Raw genomic sequence first — 25,313 nt, forward strand, 5'->3', positions numbered from 1 at the left:
CCCTCGCGCCGAAATCTCCAAACCCGAGACGTTCAGCCCGTGAGGACCCCAAAATCTGCGGGACAGCGGGAAAATATTTTGGCTTGGAGGGCTTTTTATGGCCCGGAGGAGGCATAAGTCGTGGAGAGCTGACACCGAGTCCTCCCCTGCTACGTAGCAGTGGTAAAGTCCCCAGCTCAAATTCCGAGAATTGAGCTCTGTTGATTCTTAGAACTGGGGTTCTTAGAAGTGGTGATGCAAGAAGTTTCTAGGAAAGGCCGGACACCAGGTGATTATTGCTGTTGCTGCCGCCGCTGCTGCTGCCGCCGCCGCTGTTGCCGCTGGTGCCGCTGCCGCCGCCGCTGCTCATGATCATTATTTTACCTTTTAATTCTTTTTTTCTGCTCTTGCCAAATGCTTTGGCTCCAAGTTTCCTATGTGTATCTATTGATGTAAATGTATATATTTATTTATTGTAGCTGTCAGGTGTTAAAATAAATGCCGAAGATTAGTCCCACGTCTCTCCCACTCTAGGATGTAGATTTTTATATTTTTATTATTTTATTCTTGTTGTCTTTGAGTGAATTGGCCGGTTTGGGGAGGCTTTTGCCACCCTCCCTTGTGTTGTTTTGGTTTTTGAAGAGGAGGTGGAGGAGAGGAAGGAGGGGAATTAGGGGGCGGCCGGAGCAGAAAGGACGAGACAGTGCTTGGGGGGTGATTCGGGCAAGTCTGGGGGCTGTCTGGCCCCAGACGGCGGAGAGGACGCGCGCTCGCGCTCTCGCTCTTTCTGCTGCTGCTTGCGTACGGCTTGTGATCTCGCTGGATTCGTGCGGCTGTGTTTTTTTTTCCCTCTTTTCTCGCTTGCAAACTGCCTTCCTTGCTCCCTCGCTCCAGCCTCGCCTTCCTTCCTTCCCTCTCCTTTCCCTCGCCTCTCCTTCCTTCCCCTCTCCCGTCCTTCTTGGTCACTCCGGGAGGCGAGGAGGGAGACTGCCCTTTCGCTCGCCCCGCTGGCTCCCTTCCACCGGCCTCGGTCCTCTCGATTCCCCACCTCCGAGCCGAGATTTTGGAGGAGAAATGCAAGCGAACTCCTAGTGGATATTTATTTTTTTTCCCCTTCATAAACCCAGATGAAGTGTTCCTTTCTGAGCCGCGATCTTCCTAACGAGATCCGAGCGTTTTGGTGTCCCCTTCCCCTGCGTTTTGGGGGAGGTTTAGCTTGCCTGGGGGCGGGGATGTTGAATAGTTTGGAAATCATTCTTTCTTGGTTGCAGTCTAGGGAGTCGGGAACCCCCGCGCGCTCCCTCTCCCGGTCCTGGGGAGAGAGGCTTGTGGCGGGATGGGGATTTGGGGGTGGGGGTGGGAAAGGGGTGCGCGTTTGCACCTGCGGTGCTGTTCAGAGTGCGGGGACTCCGGGAACCTTCGCAGAACGGCCCAGCCAAGCGGGAAGGTGGCGGGATTTCTGGCGGTCGTGGTGTTTGTATTTTGGGCGCTGCGTGACTCGGTGTTAGCTCCCAATGGCTGTTTCCCTGCTTTCCTAAATTTTTATTTTTCCCGTGGTGCAAGCTTTGTGAAAACAAACAAAACAAAAACTGCGGGTCGGAGAGTAGCGGCGTCAGGCTTCAGATTCCCGAGGTCTTTGCACAGGGCGAGGGAAAAAACAAACAGCCCCAGCCCGCGTTCCTACGTGCAAGACCCGGGAGGAGAGAAGGGCACTTTGTGGCCCTGGCTGGGGGACCTGGCGCCGGAGGAGGGGGCGCGGGCGCGAACGGGAGATCTTTGTGAGTGATTTTGCAGAAATGGATTGCGAGGTTGGTTGGATTTGCAACCTGTAGCTCTCCTCGAGGGAGTAGGAATGGGGGAAGGCGGCGGCGGCGGCGGCCGGGGGCGGGAGCCGGTAGGGAGTGGAAGCCTCGGAAATCGGCTGCGCTGGGGAGCCGCGGGAGCGAGGGGGCCACTCCGCTGCCGGATGTAGTGACCGTGGTAAATGTCTTGAGAACTGTAGATTGCGTTGCCGTTATGATGCCGTGTTATTGGAACTCTGGCCAAATATGGAACTCGTGTTGCAATAATTGAGTTTTAAAAGCTATCCCATGGAAAACAAGTACACAATCCTACAAATTAAAAAAAAAAAAAGCTTGAAAAGGATCCTGTTTATGTTGTGCCCCTTCTCTAAATGTTTGTCTTGGTGGTGCGGGTCCTGACAGCTGAGCCGAAGGAATGGCCCCAAACTGGGCGCTCAAAGTCAAGAACTGTTACTGGGTCCCTGACCTCTTCTGTGAGCTCGCCATCCCCTCCAGGAAACTGATTTAATCCTTTCGGATTTTTTTTTGTTCAATCAGTTTATAGTTTCCAGGAGGAGAATCTTGTAATGCCCCCCCCCCCTTTAAAGTAAAGTGAGTGTCAGTAGATGCATTTTTTTTTACTGTCAAAAAGGAAAAAAAAAAAAATGGGGCAGGAGAGAAGGAACCAGGGAAAGGGCTGTTTAGAAATACAGTTTGTGGCTCAGAGCGATGCCACTGGCTTCCTCTACAGAGACTGCCAGTTTCCCTTTTTCTTTGCAAGGTGTGTGTGGTTTTGATAAATAACTTAAGAAAAAAATTAAGAGGGGGCCCGGCAAGATCCGTCAGGAGACAGGTATCTATTTTGCTCGCTATTTACTACCAAGAGCCTTTGGCACTTGAACAGAACCTCGTAAATCTGCAGCCCAAGTTGAAGTTCATCTGGCCCTAGTCCACACGCTATTCCTGGAGGTAGCAAACATGAGCTCAAAGGAACGAGGTGAAATCACATTCTCGCTTTAAAATATATGCTTTTTTTTTTAAAGGAGAAAAGATAATGTGTCTCTGGGGGAGGAGGAAATGGAAAGGGAGTACCAGGAGATGGGCATTCCCTGCCTAAAATGACTATAGTTGAGTTTTCAGGCCAAAATAGAAGCCTGCGGATGGGAAATAGTACCCCCCTCTCCATTTATAAATAGAAGTTTCCAATATCCTACTTGGAAGACTTTCCAATACTGCAGGCCCAAACATTGACTGATTTTAAGGGTCTGTTGATAGTGACGATAAGGCTATCTGTAAAAACCGAGCAACCTGAAGGAGAAAGCAGATAGAAGTGGGAATTCTCCAACTGGTTATTACCGCAATGCTCAGTTTCTGAGAGTTCTACCCCCTTGCTTTCATGAAAAACAAATGTCCCATTTTTATTCTCGGTTTGGGACAGGAATGGGACTCTAAACTCTGTCGTTAGTTGAGCCTTAAAGAGTTCCAGTTATTGGTTGAGTAAATGGTAGCCATGACTAGATGTCAAAATTCTTCCTTCCCTCTCTCCTTTGCTGGGTAGCCACACTCACAACCCACTTTGTTGTGAAAAATTAAGATTCAGAGAGGTGGCGCGGCAGCGCCACCCCTCGGTGGATGAAACTATCTATTTGCAAAAGTCAAATATTTGAAAAATATTGTGAAATGACCTTATGAGGATTTTTTTTTCTTTAGGAAGGAGAGAGAAAGCTAGCTTTTAAAAAAGTTGATTTCTCAAAAGGAGGGAGAAAAACGGTTTTCGAGCTAGGATGGTGTCAAAATAGGCGAAGTAGTTCGTGTGTGTGTGTGTGTGTGTGTGTGTGTGTGTGTGTGTGTGTGTGATGGGGGGAGGGTTGCCTGGTTGGCTTTACGTAGGCGAGTTTTACAGGCGGAAGTAGCGCCCCCCTCCCGCCCCTTGGACTTGACTTCTCTGGGCACCCGAATTCTGCTACCTGTCTGATATTGAGATAAGAAGGAATGTTTTGGTGTAAAAACAAAACAAAACATACTGACTGGAAGTCCTGTAGTTTTTGCTGGCGGTGGAGATGGTGTCTGTGGGGGGTTGGTTGGAGAGGGAGGGTTGTGGATTGCCAGGGGCAATGGCAAGCTGATCTGTAGCCGGTTTGGAGACCTCTGGGAGCTAAAGTAGTGTGGCGCGTGCCAGTTTCCTGCCCTGCGCAACAAGTGGGAAAGCTGCCGCAGTGATAGGAGCGAGAGTGCTGGGTTGTGGGAAAGCTGGCCGGTTTCTCCTCGTCCCGCTGGAAGCCAGAACGGCTCCTCCCTACCCTGCCCGCCTCCCACTCCGAGACCACAGCCCCACCAAAGACCGAACTCGTCCCCACTCCCCCATCCCCGATTTAGCCAAGCGCTATAAGACTGGGTGGGACCCTTCTTCTGCCCTTGGCCTCCAGGGTCCCTTTTCTCCGTGGGAATCAATTTGTATCCGACTTTTTTGGTGGTCGACAGGGTTTGGCAGGAACCTCTGCCAATACTGCCGAGTGCCATCCTGCTTCTTGAAGACAAGTGCATTCTTTCTTTCTGTTCCCAGTACATTTAGGGCTGGAAAAATCTACGTATAATACACGAACGCAGCTTCAGATATTGCGTTGTGGTTGGTAGAGGTGTGAGCATGGGGGAAAACGAATTACCTTCTGTAAATTAAAATGTTTTCCTGCTTTGCCCTATGGTGGCAATCCCCTCCCCCTAATACACCACAACAGCAAAAAGGTGGAGGGCAGTCGAGGGTAGAAGGCTGTGGTCGCGCGGCGGTTTTCGGACGGACTGAGTCCGCCACCTAGTGGTAGGTCTTGGCGGAGTTCCCCGCTTTGGGCATTCGACAGACCGAGTCACCTTCGGGTCCCTCAAGTATCTCAACCAGGTGCTAGGACTGATGGAGGGCACCCTCCAATGAGGATGACACCCGACCTCCAAAGTTTTGGTAAGGCGGAGGAAAATTAGAAGGCCTGCGGATGCTTACCCCATCCACGTCGCTCAGCCACGGGCAGATATCTGCATCTGCTTAGAGAACCAAAAAGCACCCCCTTTTGAAAACCTCCCAGTCGCTGTGGCCTTTCCCGGGGCAAACTCTACAGTGGAGGGATACCACAAAGGCTCTAGGACATACAGCTCTTTACAGTGAGGAAACAGCCTTGATGTGAGGGTTAATGGGGAGTTAGTGACCTAACCGGAACCAGATTAAGCTTCTGAATTCCAGGTCAGTGACTTAAAGTCAAAGGCGAGTTTGTCTCCGCCCCTTCTAGGTAGCTGAGAAAAAGGAGCAGAAGTCAGAGGGAGCCATAATTTTAACCTCTTAGGTAACCATAATGAGAAAGGGTTCCTTGTCCATATTTCTCCGAGCAACTTGTTTACAAAGTATGGCCCAAGATTTTCAGTAACAGACTTTGAAAAGCCCACTGATGCGCTGAGGGGTGGGAGCATCAGAACTTGGGGAGGGGGTTGTGCGTGTGTTAGGGCGTGATTAAAGCCCCGTCCCTAAACTTTCGGAGATTGCACCTCACTGTGTCGGAGGCTCACATTTGGATCCTAAAATAGCTCTGACCACCCTACCCCCCACTTATAAACTTTGTTTAGTGGATTGGTGAGAAATCAGTTGTGTGCGTGGGTCCTATGGACAGGCAGAGTGTAATCCACAACAGCTTCTCAGTAAAGTTTTCTCGCTTGGAGTTAAAAACTTTAAGATGGCAAACGCGCGTCCGCGTGCTGGCGGCCCCTAGCGACCACTGGCACGCACACCCGCGGGACAAGCCGATGATTCCACCGCCCTGGTCAGCAGGAATCAAGTTCTGCCTCTCCCACTGCGGGAGCTGTTGCAGGCCGCGTTGCAGAAACGCGCCTCTGTTCGGGTTGGAAACGAATCTGGGGACGTGTTTGAAGAGCGGTCAAGTTTGACTCATCGTTTTCCAAGGACAGTTAGTGCCTTCCATCTTCATTAACGTGAATAAAGACCTTGGCTGACTTCTGTCCAGATCGGATTTTTAAAGGCATTGTTTGCTTGGGGAGATCATGCTTCTGCCCTCCCCCGCCAGCCTTTTGCAAAGGCCGAGCCCGCTCCAGCCAGGATGGCCAAAATATCTTTGCTCGTGGTCTGTTGGCAATGACTGCCGGCCCTTTCTGGAAGGCAGTCGCGAGCTGGGCGCCCGGGGAGTGTCCCTTCTGCAGCTCCTCTTCAGATCTTGATGATAAAACACATCCCTCTATTTTATTGCATTTCCTAGAAGCTTGCAGGCTTGCAAGAGCGCTGTTGGCAGGAAGTGTGATAGAAATGAAAGTCAGGACATCATGTCCCTGAACACCTCCTCGGTCACCCAAAGCGACTGCAATAGCCACCACGTTATCAAATTCACTTTCATCTACGGTGTCCAAACCCTCCCGCCCCCCAGACAAAAGCGTGAGGGGGTGTTTCTCCCCCAGAACAAAAACAACTTGGCGGTTTGACCCTACCCCCACCCCGGTCCCAACCGCCAGACCCCGGAGACTAGACCCGGGCGGCTCCTTAGCTGAGACGCTGCGGAGAAAGGGAGCGCTGCGGCCAGAGCCCTGATGCGGGCTCCACTGCGGCGGCTCCGGCCTTATTAAAATGCCTCGTCCCTGCCTCTGAAGAGTGCTTTGCACTTCCTGATTCTCCTCTGGATTTCTCAACAAGTTATTGGAGTTATTAGATTACCAATAATCCAAAACCCACCGGGATAGAGAAGGGGGGAGGGGGAAAGGTTTTCTCCAAATCCGGAGACTCAATCTAAACTAGGTCAATAGGAAGGAGGGGCGGGGCGACAAGGAGGAGTCGGTTTTAAGCCTTGATGGAGGGCTCTCTCTAGTGTCAGGCAGCGGTAAAACAGGATTAGGTTTGAGCTCCCGGAACCACGGGGACTCCTAATTTCCAATAAATGCATTTAATTTTAGCTTCCCTTCCTAGATTCTCACCCCATCCCGTATTAAATTGCAGCCTTCGCTTTCACCTTTATTCTACCCGGCGAAGGGATGAGAAAGTGGGATTTTATGAGGCCAAAGAGGCCCCGTCTTTACTGACCCCGCCCCCGCTGCTGAGGTGCTGCGCGGCGCAGTGTGACGCTACCCGCCAGTTTTAGGACTGCGCTGCGGCCTAAGAGGCTGCATCTTTCGCGTCCCCTACTCCCTACCACTGGGTCCCGCAGGTGCCTCTCGGAGTCCGATGCTGAGACCGATTAGGAGATGGCGCCCGGGGGTTCTAACTCCGAGGAAGGCCCGGGGAGGGCAAGGCAACCTTGGAGTGCGCCCATGAACGCGCTAGAGTTTGAGCCCAAGGCTTGTGCCAATCCCGACCTTTTTAATCTATGGTTTCAGAGAAATCGGATTCGGAAATTTCGAAACTAGCCAGGTTCGGCCTGGCAGCTTCTATTCTGGGCGGAAATTGAGCTGAGCTGGGTTCTCCTTCTTGCCAACGTAGGCGGAAGGGGCTTTCGGTTTAGTTTTCCTTCAGCTCGGCTGGGGCGCGCTGGATGGGACTCCAGCTGTAGGGACTCCATCTTTTTGACTTGGGGGCCCTCGACCGGCCAATCCCTTTCAAACGAGGGGACGGGGGCGGAGGGGCAAGCAAAGAGAAAGAGAGAAAAAGACACACCAGGCAAACAAACGCCGTAATGGGGCAACTTGAAGTCAAGCCTGGGATAGAACGCGAAATCCTGGCTTTCAGACTCGGCTGTGCTACTAACTTGCCTGACTTTCCCTGTTTAAAAAATTGTTGTGGGGGAAGGGTTGGACTAGGTGAACTCTAATAGACTCCTGGACCTGGCGCGGATGAGGGATTTAGGGGAAAGTGCGCCGTATTCCCCGCGAGGCTCCCCAGGCGGCCCCCCCTCGCCGGGTGAATCCCCGGCGGCCCGACCGGCGCAGGCAGCGATCCTGGCTGCCGTCGGGGCCGGCAGCTTCCTGGAAAGTTACTTCTCGTTGGAGTCGGCGATAGGCAGAGAGTGTTCTGTGAAATCCGCTGAGTTGAGATCGACTGTGTTCCGGGAATGAGAGGGCTGTGCCATTCCCCTCACTGCCCCCTGCCTTGACAGCGTAACAGGAAAAAAAAAAAAAAAGCACACATAATGTTAGCTACTGAGGTGCACTAAAAGTTTTACTTGGATGTAACCAAATTCACGGCTATCGCCGGGGCTCCGCCGCGCCTGCGGGGGGCTTCTAGGTGGACGCGCTGCGGTGCAAGCAACACGCCCGGGGGTGGGCGGTCCCTAGCAGACAGGTACGGTGTGATGGGGGTGGGCCAATCTGCGAATCTGCGCCGGCTTGCCCGGCTGCAGGGTTAGAGTTTGTGCCCTTGTGTGTGAGCAAGAGAAGAGGGCCGCCTCTGGAGGTGGGAGGAAAAGGATGGGATCTTTTCATATAGGCTGGCTTAGCCCTTCCTATATCTTGTCTCTCTTTGCCTTTCTGTTGTCTTCTTTACCTTTGCCTTTTTTTTTTTTTTTTTTAAGGGGAATTCCCTCGTTTCTCATCAAGCCCTTTAAAGGATCTGCCTTCTCAAGGTGCCTCGTTTACACAGGGAAAGCGCCAAAGGAGAGAAAGTGTATGGGGGTGGAAAAGACCAGTCTAACTTTCACTTGGTGGTTACTGCGGCTGGGGCTGGGATGGTGTCGGGAAAGGTCTGGACTCTTGCAGATGTCAGTTTCTTCTTGACACCTCTGCTCTCTTGGTTGCTTCTGTGGAAGGAGTCTTGTGCTGACATTGGTGGGATGGCTGAAGCTAGTAGGCAGGGTTTCTAGCAGGCTTTGCTTGGAATTAGTTCTGAGATCCTGGGAAAGACTTATCTCATGCAGCCTCACTCTCCTCCCAGTAAATGGTGGCTATTATAAGGATCAGACACAAAAATGGATGAGAAACAGCTGAGTGGTCTGTGAAACGCAAACCAAATGCTAGTGGTGCTCCCACACCTGCAGCATCTAGAGGGTGGCATCGTTGTCCACACCCACCATGACTGACATACTCACTGGCTTGGGGGGTTCCTAAGATAAAGCTAGCTTGGAAAGGAGTGCACTTAATAAGGGGAGGGGCCTTAGTGTATGTGCATTATTTGGTCAAGCCAGGCGAGAGGTTTACAGTGGAAAGTGCCCAGCCAACAACCTGACTGACAGTGGACCCAGGGGGCTTGTTTAGTTTGTTTGTTTCATTCCACATCAGGAGTGAGTCATTGCCACTTGTCAAGGTGAAACGGCAAATCTCCACTTCCTGTGGTTCCTAGAGTCTGTGTGACTGGAAGTCCACAAGCGAGAGGGTGGGTGAAGCTGGTTAAAGGAGAGCCTTAAGTATCCCAGTGTTGTTGAGGGATCTCTTCCATAGGGGAAGAGGAGAAGGTTTATAAATAAACCTCACATGTGTCTGCGGTATTCCTTTTCCAAGGAGACAATCACTGAACTTTGCTTAGGACCGATTCCATGCATCTCTCTTCGCCAATCCAAGTTCGGATGGGGAGAGGAGGAAATAGGTTCTTTTGTCTTTTTCTATCCTCTCTCTTCCCCTGTTTCCTTCCCCGCCTCCACTTACTCACATGCACACATTAACCTTGAAGCCTATGAGATTGAGTGACTGGCACTTGGGACCACAGAGAAATGTCAGAGTGTTTGGTTACAGACTCAAGGAAACCTCTCATTTTAGAGTGCTCATTTGGTAAGACTCAGCAGCCTGGAATGGGGGCAAAGTGTCTGTGTGGGGGAAGGAACTCAGAAATGAGATTCACCCACATCAGGGTGCTGTCTTGCATGTTCTACAGCACGTAGGCTGATTTGGAAAGGGGACAAGAATTTGAGCCAGAAGACCTAGGGCTGGGTCAATCACCATTTATGTGGCCCAGTATGACCTCCTTGGCCTCTGGCCCCTTTACCCAGAAAATAGCTCTGAAAAGCTACATTTTAAAAAAGAAGAGTTGGGGGAGGGTTCAGATATTGTTTTGTTTCTGCAGCCCGTGTGATCATAAGTGAGTCTTTCACGGAGACTTTAAATGATTTTGTTTTAGAGAAACCAATTTGGAGAGGGTCCGTATTTCTTGAGTGCTCCCTGGCCAGTTCTCAGCTAAACCACACAGTTAAATCTCTCACCAGCAGGGGGAGGCACAAACTTGGAAGTTTGTGGCACTATATGTGCTCTTAGACCCAGGAGAGATGGGATTGGAAACTGAAAAAAAACAAAAGAGTAGATAAACCATCTCAGGTTGGATTCTGCAGATTCCTTATTTAGTCTTAAGTGCTTCAGACAGTCAGGAAATACTGCCTGGCTGTTTGTCCTGGGTAAGCCACTTGAACTCAATTTTGTCCTCTGTGAACAAAGGATAAAGATATTGACCTTGTTGGTCTTGTGGAATCGTTCTAAGTTTGAAAGATAGTATTTTAGCAGGTTTTGAAAAGCATCCGGAGTTTTTAGGCCCCTAAGGATCATTTCATTAATATTGAAAGAATCACTTTTCTTATTTTTTTTCTTTCCCATAAACTCAATTACCTTTGGATGGCATACATTTTTTACTTTGAAAAAGGAATTAAATTTGTATACACGTATGTAATTAATGTATGAAATTGTATTCTGAGTACTCAAGGTAAAAACATTATTGTCGAGTAGCTTCGGGTGCCTGTTGTTTCTGTAAGAGCCGAGCTGGATAAAGTGTTTGCTCACTTGTGGTAAAACCGCACCAGCTGGCAGGCTGCAACTATCAGAGTAAAACTAAATATGTGTGTCCTAAAATAAGACTATAGTGGACAATCTTACATTCATTAAATCAATTTCTGCTTGGTTTTTCTCTTCCCTGCAGGTTTTAAGCAAAATTTTAGACTGTGAATCAAGGCACTGGGTAAGTAAATTGAATTATACGATTTACAGTTTTGTGGACAAACTGTTTCTTTTGAATTGCCAGTGAATGTGTCTGTGAACGGTGCCACTTTTCTTTAGATGAGAGAAAGGACAGCTGATTGCCTCTCCATCACACCCACCACCCGCCCCCCTTTGCCCCTGCATTTGACTATCTTAACACTGTCATGTGACCTTACTTGTTGCTTGGTTCACAGTAATTTTGCTGCCTACTATGCACCAGCAGTTCTGACAGTTGCATTCTGACAATTCTGAAGTTTAGCAGGGGAGAGACAGATGGTGGCTAGGATGATGAGAGGAGATACTGATGAGAATAGCTATGATTTTTGAGAATCTAGTGTGGACCAGGCACATATCTCTAAGTTTTACCACTGCAGAGGAATTAGTACTCCCCATTTGGGGAAACTGAAGCCCAGACATCGTAAAACAACCTGTTTCAAGTTATACAGCCTGTGAAAGGTATGGCCCACGTGCTAACCTTCAAAGCATGCTTTCTCTCCCCTGTCATTCACTCACTGCCTCTCAATGTTGGCGGTGCGTTTGGTATGTGGAAAAAACGTTCAACAAATACTCATTCCCTTCCTCTTTCCCCTATAGGGTTTTCTATTAACAAGTCAGGTAAAGATGATTATCTCCTAGTATAGACATGAAGAGAAATGCCCAGAGGTGGGCCATGAGTTGTTCAAAAGCAAACACAAGGGAGCAGGCTGAATCACCTGCTCTCACACTCCTGGTAAGAAGGAAACAGGTTCTGGAGGACTAACAGGATTTTGACCTTTTCTTTCAGGTGAAGAAAAATGGCCTCGCCGGCTGACAGCTGTATCCAGTTCACCCGCCATGCCAGTGATGTTCTTCTCAACCTTAATCGCCTCCGGAGCCGTGACATCTTGACTGATGTTGTCATAGTGGTGAGCCGGGAGCAGTTTAGAGCCCATAAGACGGTCCTCATGGCCTGCAGGTAAGGGGTCTGGAAGTAGAAGGCAGATGATGGATATAATGGGAGCAAAGGTGCTGGCTGCCAGGGTGGAGGGTGGGGGCCTCTCGCAGTGTTTGGGGCCACATCTCATTTGTCTCTAGGTCCCCAGCACATGGCCTGGCAGAGTGGGTTCCCAGGCAGCAAATGAATGAATACACTTTTAGAAAAGAAAGCGTTTCCATTCTGTGGGAATAGAGGGAGAAGAAATCAGATGCTGTCTCCAGAAGAGATGTGTTTAGGGCAAACGGGATGACTTTAATTAACCAATGGGAAAAAAATGAAAAGTGAAAGTGAGTTTTAAAATATTTCTAGCAAGTTACCTTGAGATCTTTTGCTCTTTTTTCCTGTGATTGTATTTATTTATACTATGATTATATTTCCGTGGGTGTTTCAGAGAATATCTAAGTTGGTGAAAGTGAGCTGGCTAATTCTTCATATTTGTCAAGTGTTTCAAATGTTCAGAGCAGTTTTACACTCCATAACCTCCCTGGATTTTCAAAGTGGCCTATATTATGGATGGCATGATTAGCTCTATTTTATAGATGATAAGATGAAGATGTTTATAGGTGAGCTGATGAGAGTCAGGAATCTTGATTGCAAGTAGAGGACATACAGAACATCTACAACAAGCACCTTTAAAAAAAAATAGTGGTAAAGTTTATAGAGAGTTAAAATAATAGATGATACTAACCAAATGCTTACTGTGTTCAGGCATCAGTTTGTCCCCTTTACATTTTCATGCTTGCCACAACTGTGTAAGGGAGACATTGTCATTCCTGCTTGCAGATAAGGAAACCAAGGCACAGAGAAGTGAAGTCCCTTACCCAAGGTTTCATAGTTACTTGCTAAAGTCTAGTAAGTCTAGCTCATTTCTGGCAACATGCTCAGGAAGAGTAGAATCCAGATGACAGTCCAGAATTCTGGCCTCTCCCTGCATGCTCTTTCCTGAACCTGACATCATGGTACCAGGAGGTATAGCTTGACACTGACTTGGCTCTCCTGGGAGTATTGACCTTGTGATGGACTTTTAGAAAATAATCTATGGACTTTTAGAAAATCAGTAAACTATAGATATAGGTATCATTTTATTTGTTTGTCATCAATACCCAATTTGCTTCTAAAAAATGCAATAAGATTTTTAGAATAAGGATAATGTGGTAGAGCAAGAAAGGAAATGCTTATCCCAAAGAAGTAAACTAAAAATAGTTACTGCAAATGAGTGCTAAATTTAACTCTGGTAATCTGTGCAATGAAGACCAAAAGGAATACAGGTTCTGTGACTTTGAGAAAATTACTTGACCTCTTTGATCTTAGTTCCCCCATTTGAAAACGGAGAGAAGGATAGAATCTATCTTATAAGGTTGTGAGAAACACAGGAGAGTAGACGTAAAGTGCTTAATGACTCTCTGGCATTGAGTAAACTCTCCATGAATGGCAGCTATTGTTAACTTGCATGGAAGGTCCAGAGCTAGGTCCAGGGAAAAGGGGCTTAGCGCCCCCTGCTAACCATAATTGATGACAGTTTCTGTAATTGATGTCTACTATAGTGAGACATTCCTTTGTTTTACAGTGGCCTGTTCTACAGCATCTTCACAGACCAGTTGAAATGCAACCTCAGTGTGATCAATCTGGATCCTGAGATCAACCCGGAGGGGTTCTGCATCCTCCTGGACTTCATGTACACATCTCGGCTCAATCTGCGGGAGGGCAACATCATGGCCGTGATGGCCACAGCTATGTACCTTCAGATGGAGCATGTTGTGGACACTTGCCGGAAGTTCATCAAGGCCAGGTGAGCTGCCACCCGGATGGAGGCCTTGGAGATGGAGGGGATCGCAAAAGATCAGTGGCCCTTGATAGTGCATGAATGTAGAAAAAATAATCCTCTGTGATACGCCACAGCCTACTTTCCATTGCTTTTGCACACTCCTGCTATTCAGATATGCCATGTGCATCCCCACTTCTTGCTTCCTTCCATTCACTTGATTGACCCTTTCCTCCCACCCATCCTGTTGACCATGCCCGGATGCCAGCTTCTTCACTGTGCAATAATCACTTTGCTCTTTCCGCAGCTTTTCAGTTGTTTCCCAGAGCCCTTTGTATTCCTGTTAGACTTTGCTTCTCTTTCACTATTTGCATGCGTGCTTTTGTTCTCCTTTAGGCTTCCATTGTAACTATTTACATACTTAGTTCCCCCACTGGATTGTTGGCTGCTATACTCATCTCTTATGTCACTCTGCTCCTAAACTAGAGAATGTTTACTGAATTACATTGGGTTCACTGGGTCTAACCCCCTACCTGGGATCTGGTGAGATAGGACAGTCACTGAAAGATGAGAAACCTGAGAGCCAAAAAAGTGAAGAGCTTTGCTAAGTGTAACAGACACTTAGGCCTTGACTTCTGTAGAATCATTTGATTCAGCTTCTCTAGGGTGATCGTAGCCCTTCTCCAGCAGAAAGGTTTCCAGCCTCTGTTTGAACATCTCCAGGAGCAAGGAACTCATTGTTCCCAGAACCACGCAGTTCTACCTTGGACAGTTTGAAAGTTGAAATCTGGCTCCTTTAACCTTCATTCCTTGGTTCTACCTCTGTTAACTGCAATCAGACAGAGCGGGCCCACTTTTCGCCCACGTAATGTCCCTTCAAGTACAGGCAGCTTGAGCTCTTTGTCTCCTGTGGGTGATCATGGTGGCAAGATCATTTATAAGTGCTTTCCCTGGGTCCAGCCTTGTGCTGGAGCCTTCAGTAACTAGCTCCAGGTCACGGAGCTGCTGAGTGGCACCACGGGGACTAGAAACCAGGTTCTGTTGCTGCAGAGCCAGGGCTTCCCACCCTGGCACCTGCTGCCTCTTCTCCAAAAGGAAACTTCCCTGTGACTCCAGGCATCTCACAGGGTGAGTTCCTTCTTCACAAGCACCAGTTTGACAATGACCCCCCTCCAAACATGTGACACCAGCATGCTATACTCATGCTATACTCATCTATACTCATGCTAAACTTCATCCCTGAAGCTCAGGTTTCACATGTGTAAAACGGAAACAATAATGCCTTCTCAACCTTCCTTGCAGGATTCTGTAGTGATGAAATGAGATAAGGGCTCCAAAAGCTTTCCATTTTATAATAGCAGAATAGTTAGAGATTCACATGTATACAAACATATGGGACTTACACAAAATCACACCTGAACAGGCACTGATTGTGTGGCTAATTCACTTAGCTTCTCTGGGCTAGATTGCTAGACTTTTAGCAGAACTGCCTTGTAACTACAAGTGTTTCCGTAGTCCAGGGCCACTTTGCCTATGTCTAGCTGACCCCCACGCCTGTGTGGGTTTCATAGGCCAGTGTCACTCGGAAGGTTCTGATTAGGAGGCCGGGGTCTTCTCTCTGTTTCCCTCCTGCAGTGAAGCAGAGATGGTTCCTGCCATCAAGCCTCCCCGTGAAGACTTCCTCAACAGCCGCATGCTGATGCCCCAGGACATCATGGCCTATCGGGGCCGGGAGGTGGTGGAGAACAGCCTGCCACTGAGGAATGCCCCTGGATGTGAGAGCAGAGCCTTTGCCCCCAGCTTGTACAATGGCCTGTCCACACCACCAGCCTCATACCCTGTGTATGGCCACCTTCCAGTCAGCAGCTTCCTTTTCTCTGATGAGGAGCTCCGGGATGCCCGAATGCCTATAGCCAACCCCTTCCCCAAGGATCGGGCCCTCCCCTGCGACAGTGCCAGGCCAGTGCCCAGTGAGTACAGTCGGCCAGCCATGGAGATCTCCCCCGGAGTGTGCCACAGCACCATCTACTCGCCCAAGGAGGCGGCTCCTGAGGAGGCGCGGAGTGACATGCACTACAGTGTGGCCGAGGGCCCCAAGCCTGCTGCACCCTCAGCCCGGAGTGCCCCATACTTCCCCTGTGACAAGGCCGGCAAGGAGGAAGAGCGGCCCTCCTCGGAAGATGAGATTGCCCTGCATTTCGAGCCCCCCAATGCACCCCTGAACAGGAAGGGTCTGGTTAGCCCACAGAGTCCCCAGAAGTCTGACTGCCAGCCCAACTCACCCACGGAGTCCTGTAGCAGCAAGAACGCCTGCATCCTCCAGACCTCTGGGTCCCCGCCGGCCAAGAGCCCCACTGACCCCAAAGCCTGCAACTGGAAGAAGTACAAGTTCATCGTGCTCAACAGTCTCAACCAGAATGCCAAACCGGAGGGGCCTGAGCAGGCAGAGCTGGGCCGCCTTTCCCCTCGAGCCTATGCTGCCCCGCCAGCCTGCCAGCCACCCATGGAGCCCGATACCCTTGATCTCCAGTCCCCAATTAAGCTCAGCACCAGTGCAGAAGACTCCACCATCCCACAGGCCAGCCGGCTCAACAACATCGTCAACAGGTGATTTCAGAGGGAGTTGGGACTTGGGGCCAGGGCTTACCTGAGCAGGGTTCTGGACTCACTTCTGATGGATGCAGAGGTTGTGTTCTCTTGTCTGACATGCTGAATGTACTGGAGGTGTGGGCTAAAGCCTATTGACTGAATTAGCCTAAGTAAGGAAGGTCCTTAAGGTTCAGTATATTTTCATAGTGAGAGAGAGAATTTCCCCTCCATGGTAGATGAGCAAGAATCCTAAGCTCCTGAGGTCTTGGTCTCGGTATGGCACGGGGCATCCTCCTGCTGTCTTGGACGGAGGATGGCCATGGACAGCAGCACCAAGGGGAGGGAACTGAGCCTGGGAGTGAGGTTTGGGCTCCGTGTGACCCCCATCGGTGATCTTGGTATGTCCGCTGTTTGAAGGGAGGCTTGGGGATGAGTAACTCTGTGGTTCCTGATCTCAAGTGGCCTCTGGGCTGCCCTGAGCACAGGGAAGAGGGATGCATGGAGCCCAGGTGGAGACTCTGCCCTGCTCCATCTGCTGAGGCCCTTTCCTCCTACCCACAGGTCCCTGACTGGCTCCCCCCGAAGCAGCAGCGAGAGCCACTCGCCGCTATACCTGCACCCCCCCAAGTGCACGTCCTGCGGCTCACAGTCCCCGCAGCACGCAGAGATGTGCCTGCATGCCGCTGGCCCCACGTTCCCCGAGGAGCTGGGAGAGACCCAGTCTGAGTACTCAGATTCCAGCTGCGGTGAGTCCCTTCCCTGCCCTGGTCTCTGCTCCAGAGGTTTGTGTGTCTATTCACTGATTGGAAGGAGCCCCTCATTGGAAGTCCATTGGCATTTAACTCACCAGCCAAGATTCCCACTCTTGGAGACCTTATGTAGGGAATGAAACTGACCAAAGCAAGGGATAAAGAATCTGAGTTATTCTTGGGGAATAGAGAAGGATCACACAGCTCTCAATGGGGCTGGCTACCACTAGCTTCCAGAGCCTTCTCAGGCCTTCTGGACCCAAACTGATTGTATGCATACTAGTTCACCTTGCTAGACTGTACATTCTAGAAAGAGAAGCATCTGCCTTATTCATGCTTGTGTTTTCCACAGGGCCTAATGAGTCTAGCACGGAGTAGGCACTCAGTTAATATTAGCTGAATTTGATTCACTGAACAGATTGTTAATTGACATTTTTGGATAGTTTGTGATTGGCACCCCCAGTTTTCCCCTCTTCCCCCAGCTCTAGCTCCAGTAGGGTAGCCCAGCAATACTTCTTTTAGGGGTAAAGTCACCATGATATGTCATTTCCAAATTGTTAAGACAAAAGAAAAAGATGAGTTCCTTATACTGAGAGGCTTGGCACAGGGCCATGGGCCAATAGTTGGGAGAGCAGGGAGGGACTGTCCCATCCTGACTCCCCGGCTGTTCGCTCTACACTCCAGTTCTTTTTCTCTGGGCCTCTGTTTCTACGCCCACCATCATCTTTTGTCTCCCTATCTCAGAAGTGCTTGGGAGACATAAAGTCTAGATGGGCACAAGGGTGACCACAGTCATTGTTAATTCCTCCTTCGATGACCTCAAAGTATTTTTGACTCTGAGATTCGTATCTTACATTCCTGTGATGCTTGATGTTATACAACATGCTTCTGTGAGGTAGGCAGGACAGGGGTTTATTATCTTGATTTTGAAGATAGAGACACAGACAGAGGCTGTCTTATCTGAGGGCTTCTGTGCATGAATGTAAGCTGGTACAGGCCATGTGGGTACCTTGGGTGTGAGTTTCCCTTTTCTACCTTAATATTTGAATCTGTCTCCTTCCTCGGTTCCATGATTGAGACCCTAAACACTAAGAAAGAGGGAATTCTCACAGGCCCTTTGCTCTGGGCTCCCATGAACAATGGGCAGACGGGGCACTGGGGGCTGAGTTTGGCCCTGGGGGTGGCTCCAGAGAAGAGGCCGTGGAGCCCCACCTCCCTTGACGTGCTGACCCTGGTGTTCCCCTCACCCTCCAACAGAGAATGGGGCCTTCTTCTGCAATGAGTGTGACTGCCGCTTTTCTGAGGAGGCTTCCCTCAAGAGGCACACGCTGCAGACCCACAGTGACAAACCCTACAAGTGTGACCGCTGTCAGGCCTCCTTCCGCTACAAGGGCAACCTCGCCAGCCACAAGACCGTCCACACGGGTATGGCTCTGTAACCCATCCCCAAGCTTGCCAGGGTTCCCCGGGGCAGAACAGGGCAAGGATTCTAGAGAAAGCAGCGTGGGGCTTTGGGGCCTGGTGGGGTGAGGTAGGGAGCAGGGATTGTCCTGGCCTGAGTCTAGGCCTGGCCTGTCATGTCTTGGCTTAGTGACCCAGCCATTCTGTGTTCCCTTTGTCTTTCCTTTGAGATGCTCTGTGTTGCTTCACCTTCACTGGGGTCAGAAGTGTTCGTCTTACTATACAGGGGATGAACCTTGGCTGAGAGAGGCAGAGACAGGTTGGTGTTTATAAACCAGAAAAACACTAAAGCCTCTCCAGTCTCTCCAAGGGCTTGTTCCTTATCAGCTCACATTCCTTCACCAGGTAGCATCTCATAACCTGATTACTGTCCAAAGTTGCCTCTCTCCTGGGATTTTAAATGGGCCCATTATCCCAGAAACTTTCCATGAAGGAAGACGTGGCCCTTCTATTGGTTTCCTCTGTTTGAGCATCTACTCCAACTCAGACCCCACCTCTCCTGCAAATAGAATCCAGCTGTAGTTGCCGCAAGCAGAAAGGAAAAGCATGTTTTTTCTCAAAGACAGAAACTAGAGCAGCCTGAGTGTTACCTCTCTGAGGAATGGGTTGACTGAATCAGCCTTACCCAAGGGAAGAGCTAGCAGAGCCTTCCTGGGTCATCTCAACTCATCCCTCAGGTGCCAGAGAGGGAAACTGAGGCCCAGAGAAGGCAAGTAACATATCCACATCCTGAAGTGAGATCATCCTGATGACAAAGCTGGTTCCTGGGACCTCAGTTCCTCCCTGACCCATGCCTGACACTGTCTCTCCTCCTCCATATCACCACCTGCTTCTTGACCCCGGTCATGGGTGAGGTGTGCTGATGTGTGTGTAAGAGAGGGGTAGCAGGTAGGGGTGGCAGGTCCCTGACACCTCTCTCTGACCCTTTCCAAGGGAAGGAAAGCCGAAGTGGCACAAGGAAGGGCCAATTGCTTTGCAATCCAGGGCTCAGGGACTGTGGGAACTTTCTCTAATTATGGCTTTCCTGTTCTCTCTGCAACAGGTGAGAAACCCTATCGTTGTAACATTTGCGGGGCCCAGTTCAACCGACCGGCCAACCTGAAAACCCACACCCGAATTCACTCTGGAGAGAAGCCCTACAAATGCGAAACATGCGGAGCCAGATTTGTCCAGGTGAGCAGGGGGCGTGGGCCAAGGACCCCCAACCCAGTGTGCTGATAAGAGGCTTCAGGGGGTCTGCAGCCCACCTCAACCAAGCCTCTCAGTTTGTTTGCTCTTCGCTCTTCCATGCAGGTGGCCCACCTCCGTGCCCATGTGCTCATCCACACTGGCGAGAAGCCCTATCCCTGTGAAATCTGTGGCACCCGATTCCGGCACCTTCAGACTCTGAAGAGCCACCTGCGAATCCACACAGGAGAGAAACCTTACCATGTACGTGAGCCTCTTGTGGCCACTGGCTGGCCTGGGAGAGGCGGGGAGGTGGAGGGCTGGGGCCACAGGACTGCTCGCTTCAATCTCAGGCATGCAGTGGGATGACCACTGAACTCTCATGGTCCTAAAACCAGATCTCAGTCTGATTTTCAAAGACAACCAGCTTGAGGTTGGCCTGAGTCTTAGTTTGTGGTTGTTGTTGTGCAGTTGCTGAGTCATGGCCTGCTCTTTGTGACCCCATAGACTGAAGCATGCCAGGCTTCCCTGTTCTTCACTATATCCCAGAGTTAGCTCAAATTCATGTTCATTGAGTCAGTGACGCTATCTAACCTTAGCATCCTCTGACGCCCCCTTCTTTTGCTTTCAGTCTTTCCCAGCATCAGGGTCTTTTGCAGTGAGTAAGCTCTCCACACCAAACGGCCAAAGTATCGGAGCTTCAGTTTCAGCATCAGTCTTAGCTTGCTCATCTTTGAAGTTGAGGGTATTGGGTTAGGTAATCCAGGCCTTAAGAAAGAGGTCTGGACTATGGTTACATAGACATCAGAGTCATTCATTCCTTCTACAAACACTTACTGAGTGCTTCCAGCTGTCCCTAAACTGGGCTAGATGTCTACTTCAGACGAGCTAAAGTGTTTGAAAAGAAGCAGTCACAGACTAGGAGGGGAACCAGAGAAAGGTGGTGATAAAAGGGGGAAAAAACTAGAGAAAAGACAGCTGCAAATGACCAGAAGCAAGAGGCCATGATCGGGCCACTGGAATCAGTGTTCTAGAGTGGAGTCTTGACTAACTATGGCTTATGGGTTAATTTTTGAAATCCCATGAGCTAATAACGGTTTTTATACTTTTACATGGCTAAAAATATCAATAATATTTCATGACATGCAAATTATATAAAATTTAAATTTCAACGTCCATAAAGAAGGTTTTGTTGGCACACAGCTAGGCTCACTTGTTGACGTATGTCTCTGGCTGTGTTCACGCTACAGTGCAGAGCTGAGTAGTTATGTCAGAGCATGTCAGGCCCACCAAGTGTGAAATATTTACTGTCTGGCTCTTTACAGAAACAGCTTGCTGATCTCTGCTGTAAAGTAGAAAGATACTGGCCAGGGAGCTGAGATATCTGCATTCTTATTTGGACTTTGGCAGTGACCCTTTTTAAGGCTGTGGGCAAACCCCGACCCTCTCACTGGGCCGTAGTCTTCTTTCTCTATGAAATGGTGAGAATGAGGTAGATGAGCAGGTTTCCAACTGTGCTGTTTCAATCACTGAAACCCTGCAGGGCAGGACTGGAATGATACAGCAGCCTGTTTCCCTTTCCAGTTTCCATTTAATTTGAAGAAAAGAATCCCATGTCCTACAAGTGTAGAAACTACTGTTATAGGTGAGGCTGGCTTTGCTGAACTTATGACATCTCTGTAGGTAGTGATGGACACAAGGCTGAATAAAGGAATGGTTAACCCATATCAAAATGTTAACCTGAGAAGGTGGTTATTTTCATTCACTTGTTTATCGCTCCTTGAGTGAATATCTTCTCACCTGATTTTGTTCTTGGGCAAATTAATTATCTTCTCAGTACCTTAATTTCCTCATCTGAGCCTGATAATAGTGCTCACTGCACACAGTCATGTTAAATTAATGGATTCCCGGAAGTGTTCAGAACTGTGCTTGCCGCATAGTAAGAGTCCGGTATGTATTTGCTGTTATAATTATTTGCTGGACATTTAGATACACAGGATATCAGAGTTGAGCGACCTTCAGAGTGTACTGACTCAGTCCCTTACAGGAAAGAAAGCCAAGGCTCAGAGAGAAATGCCATGCTCAGGGCACATGGCAGTGGGTCGCACAGGTATGAGGGGCCCTTGTCTCCCAAGACTGGGGCTCTTTATACTCACTGCACACCTGTTTTATTTCTAAGTTTGTTTCCATTTTTACTTTAAGACATATTCTCTATATGAATGTATTTTATTATAGTTTTATTAGAGAATAGTTTTAGATTTGTAGAAAAGTTGCAAAGATAGCACTGAGATACCATATGTACGCAATTTCCCGTTATTAAATCTTATAACTAGGGTACATTAACCACAACTAATGAATCCATACTGGGTATATTATTATTAACTAGAATCCATACTTTATTTTTACTTTCTTAGTTTTTACTTGGGCTCCCCAGGTGGTGCTAGTGGTAAAGAATCCTGCCAATGCAGGAAAGGCAAGTTCAGTCCCTGGGTCAGGAAGATCCCCTGGAGGAGGGCACGGCAACCCACTCCAGTATTCTTGCCTGGAGAATCCCGTGGACAGAGGAGCCTGGTGGACTAGGGTCACAAAGAGTCAGACACGACAGAAGCAACTTAGCAGCAGCAGCAGTTTTTGCCTAAAACATTTTTCTGTTTCAGGATTATATCAGGGTACCACATTACATTTAGTCATCCACTTTATTTTTAAAGAACTTTTCCACTAAAATTATTATTACCCATTCTTGGAATCAAAACGAGAAACAGCTTCACTTGCTAATGGCTTGTTAGCTGATCTGAGGTCTATGTGTGCAGATGTGCTCCATCACTTCAGTTGTGTCCGACTGCTTGTGACCCAATGGACTGTAGTCTGCTAGGCTTCTCTGTCCTTGGGATTTTCCAGACAAGAAAATGAGTGGGTTGCCATGCCCACCTCCAGGGGATCTTCCTGACCCAGGAACCTGAACCAAAGTCTCTTGTACTGGCACGTGGATTCTTTACCACTAGTGCCACCTGGGAAGCCCTCTAAGATACATACACTAAGTTAAAGGAATATAACTGCCTTTTAAAAGCATATCTGAGATTTCCAGAATTTTCATTTGCAAAATTCAGACTGTTCTAATCCATTTGTCCAAATATATTCAGATGTACTGCATAATTGCCTAAGAGGTATATTTACAGGTACTGGGAAGATTACAAAGTTTAGTGAGAAGTAGTCGTCATTGTCAAAGCATTCTGCATCTGAGAAGGATGATAATTTTTGGGATGCCAAGGCTTTTTGGCATTAAGTGGCAAGGCTGGAAATCTTACAGAGGTCAAAGGAAAGGAACTATTTTCACCTTAGAAAGATTCAGGAAAACTTTAAAAATTAGAAGAGTTTGCAGCTGAACTGCATTTTTGGTTTAGACTTGAATTTGTTGAGTTAGAGCAGGGAAATGAATCTCAAGCAGGGGAAGAGCGTGACCAAGACTTTGGAAAGCAGGGAAGAGATATTTGCACAAAGTGTACTTGTCCCTTAGCAGAAGCCAGCATTTCTGTGGGCTCTCACCTGCCCACAGGAGGGAAGGGAAGAACTGCCCCATCCCTGGAAGGGAGAATCTCCTTCTCAAGGTCCTTGAGTAATGACACGTTTCCTGAGTGGATGACTTAACAGTTTGCCTCTGGTTCTCCCCCAGTGCGAGAAGTGTAACCTGCATTTCCGTCACAAAAGTCAGCTCCGTCTTCACTTGCGCCAGAAGCACGGCGCCATCACCAACACCAAGGTGCAATACCGCGTGTCCGCCACTGATCTGCCGCCGGAGCTCCCCAAAGCCTGCTGAAGCATGGAGTGTTGATGCTTTCCATTCGAGTCCCTTTTCGGAATCTACCCAAAGGATACTGTAACACTTTACAATGTTCATCCCGTGATGTAGTGCCTCTTTCATCCACTAGTGCAAATCCTAGCTGGCGGGGGCGGGGTGGGGGGGGGGGCGGGGGACGGGGCGCCAAGGCAGCTCCCCTTCCCCCACTGCCGTAAAACTTTAAGAAAATAATATTGCTTCTTCTCCTATGTGTACGGCGAACCATGTCAGCAAAAAGCAAAATCATTTTATATATCAAAGCGGGGGAAGTACGCAAAAGTTCTGACTTGACTTAGTCTGCAAAATGAGGAATGTATATGTTTTGTGGGATCAGATGTTTCTTTTGTATGTAAATGTGCATTCTTTTAAAAGAAGAGACGTCGGTATGTTATCAAAGAGAGGGCTTTAATTTTTTTAACCAAAGGTGAAGGAATATATGGCAGAGCTGTAAATATATAAATATATATATATAAAATAAATATATATAAACCTAAAAAAGATATATTAAAAATATAAAACTGCGTTAAAGGCTCGATTTTGTATCTGCAGGCAGACACGGATCTGAGAATCTTTATTGAGAAAGAGCACTTAAGAGACTATTTTAAGTATTGCATCTGTATAAGTAAGAAAATATTTTGTCTAAAATGCCTCAGTGTATTTGTATTTTTTTGCAAGTGAAGGTTTACAATTTACAAAGTGTGTATTAAACAAACAAAAAGAACAAAAAAAGCTGCGGAAGGAAAAAACGTGTAGTTTTGTTCTAGTTATCGGTTTGTATATACCTGTACAACGTGTCCTACGGTGCCTTTTTTCATGGAAGTTTTCAACAGGGGACGACCGCGCCATCCCTTTTGGAAGTGTAGGCAGACACAGGGACTTGGAGTTGTCACTAACTAAGCTCTCTTTGGGAATGTTTGTCTCATCACATTCTGCGTCATGCTTGTGTTATAACTACTCCGGAGACAGGGTTTGGCTGTGTCTAAACTGCATTACCGCGTTGTAAAATATAGCTGTACAAATACAAGAATAAAATGTTGAAAAGTCAAATCGGTTTGTTCTGGATTTTTTTCCTTGCGCTGGAGTCAGGACTTGAATGGGTCTGGTTCCCCAGCTCTTCACCTGGGTGGGCAGTGCTCATGGAGGGCAGGGAAAGACTGAGGCTGGGGTTTGCATTTGGTTGCTGGGCAGGGCCCGCCTTCAGCTCTTGGCAGAAGGATGGACCGCAGATGCCAGATTCTGCTCATGTGGCGCCCAGGTTGGGGATTTTGAATGGACCTGTTGCCTCTTATCTCTGGCTGGTTCCCTCCTTTTTCTGTTTTTTTAACTGTCTTCATTCACTATATTTTTCACTCAGAGCTCTAGGCTGAACTCAAAATGAGTGACCTCAGTTCTAGCCCTTCTGAGACCAATGTGTGGGTCCTTTCCTCCTCTGAGTCTTAGAGAGTTTGCTCATTCTGTGCAGTGAGAAGGCTCATCTTGCCTCCTGGCTTCATAAACAGTTTCTCTCTCCTGGGGTCCAAGGACAGTATGGGAAGCCTCAGCTTCGACTCTTGCCTTCCTCACCCTTGGTGCTTTTGGAGGATTTTTGCTGTCTGCTAGGTGATGGATAGACATCTATAGACATCTATAGAAGCTTTATGAATCCCTATAGGCCAAGCCAAACCCCATCCCTGCAGAAGCGTTCTTTGCACCAAGAACTCTGTGGTGGAAGTCAGCCGCCTCTTTCTGAGTGACAACCATTACCCCTCTGAGTCCCTTTCCCACCCGCCCCTGCGGGAATCGGATTAACTAGATTGTTTATGATTCCATGATTCACCCTGGCTTGCTTTGGCACCGGTTTTATTTTACCTCAATCCCCCTCAGAAACCAAGTTTGACTGACAGGAACTAAGAATGGTGAGGACAAGTGTGGTCATGGCCGCCTGCCCAGAGGAGAAAGTCCTCACCGCCCTGTCCCGTTCCTGGGTGGTGGTGGCGGTAGGGGGGCGGGGACGTGAGGCAGAGCCTTCCCTGGGCCCTCAGGCCACTGTCTGGATGGTGGTGTCCCTTGGCAGTGCCTCTGCAGCAGGCTCCACGCACGTGCTGGGAAGCCTGCGGGAGCTGACCCCTCAAGGCTCCTGAGAGAACCTCAGAAAGTCACATTGCCCCTC

At 48.7% G+C, this 25,313-nt stretch overlaps 1 protein-coding gene across 3 annotated transcripts; it reads left to right on the forward strand.

Annotated features, from left to right (window-relative positions):
* Nucleotides 1-209: 209 nt before the first annotated feature.
* BCL6 (BCL6 transcription repressor) lies at nt 210-24,211 on the forward strand. 3 transcript variants are annotated; one of them, XM_042233309.1, is made up of 10 exons: nt 210-8,016; nt 10,567-10,605; nt 11,410-11,580; nt 13,169-13,390; nt 14,999-15,970; nt 16,514-16,698; nt 17,959-18,126; nt 19,205-19,335; nt 19,456-19,593; nt 23,000-24,211. In XM_042233309.1, the coding sequence occupies exons 3-10, from the start codon at nt 11,420-11,422 to the stop codon at nt 23,141-23,143; spliced, it is 2,121 nt and encodes a 706-aa protein (XP_042089243.1). In that variant the 5' UTR covers nt 210-8,016; nt 10,567-10,605; nt 11,410-11,419; the 3' UTR covers nt 23,144-24,211. The 3 variants fall into 3 exon arrangements, with proteins under 3 accessions (XP_042089243.1, XP_011952753.1, XP_004003098.1); XM_012097363.4 differs by having other exon boundaries at nt 210-268; XM_004003049.6 differs by lacking the exon at nt 210-8,016 and adding an exon at nt 8,040-9,434.
* Nucleotides 24,212-25,313: the final 1,102 nt, after the last annotated feature.

The sequence above is a fragment of the Ovis aries genome, chromosome 1 (genome assembly GCF_016772045.2).
Source record: "Ovis aries strain OAR_USU_Benz2616 breed Rambouillet chromosome 1, ARS-UI_Ramb_v3.0, whole genome shotgun sequence".
Classification (NCBI taxonomy): domain Eukaryota; kingdom Metazoa; phylum Chordata; class Mammalia; order Artiodactyla; family Bovidae; genus Ovis; species Ovis aries.

Excerpts from the sequence above, each read along its gene's own strand:
- BCL6 (XM_042233309.1), top strand. The coding sequence starts at position 11,420 with ATGGCCTCGCCGGCTGACAGCTGTATCCAGTTCACCCGCCATGCCAGT. Across the intron at positions 15,971-16,513 it reads CTCAACAACATCGTCAACAG|GTCCCTGACTGGCTCCCCCC; the intron begins GTGATTTCAGAG and ends TCCTACCCACAG. Across the intron at positions 16,699-17,958 it reads GTACTCAGATTCCAGCTGCG|AGAATGGGGCCTTCTTCTGC; the intron begins GTGAGTCCCTTC and ends ACCCTCCAACAG.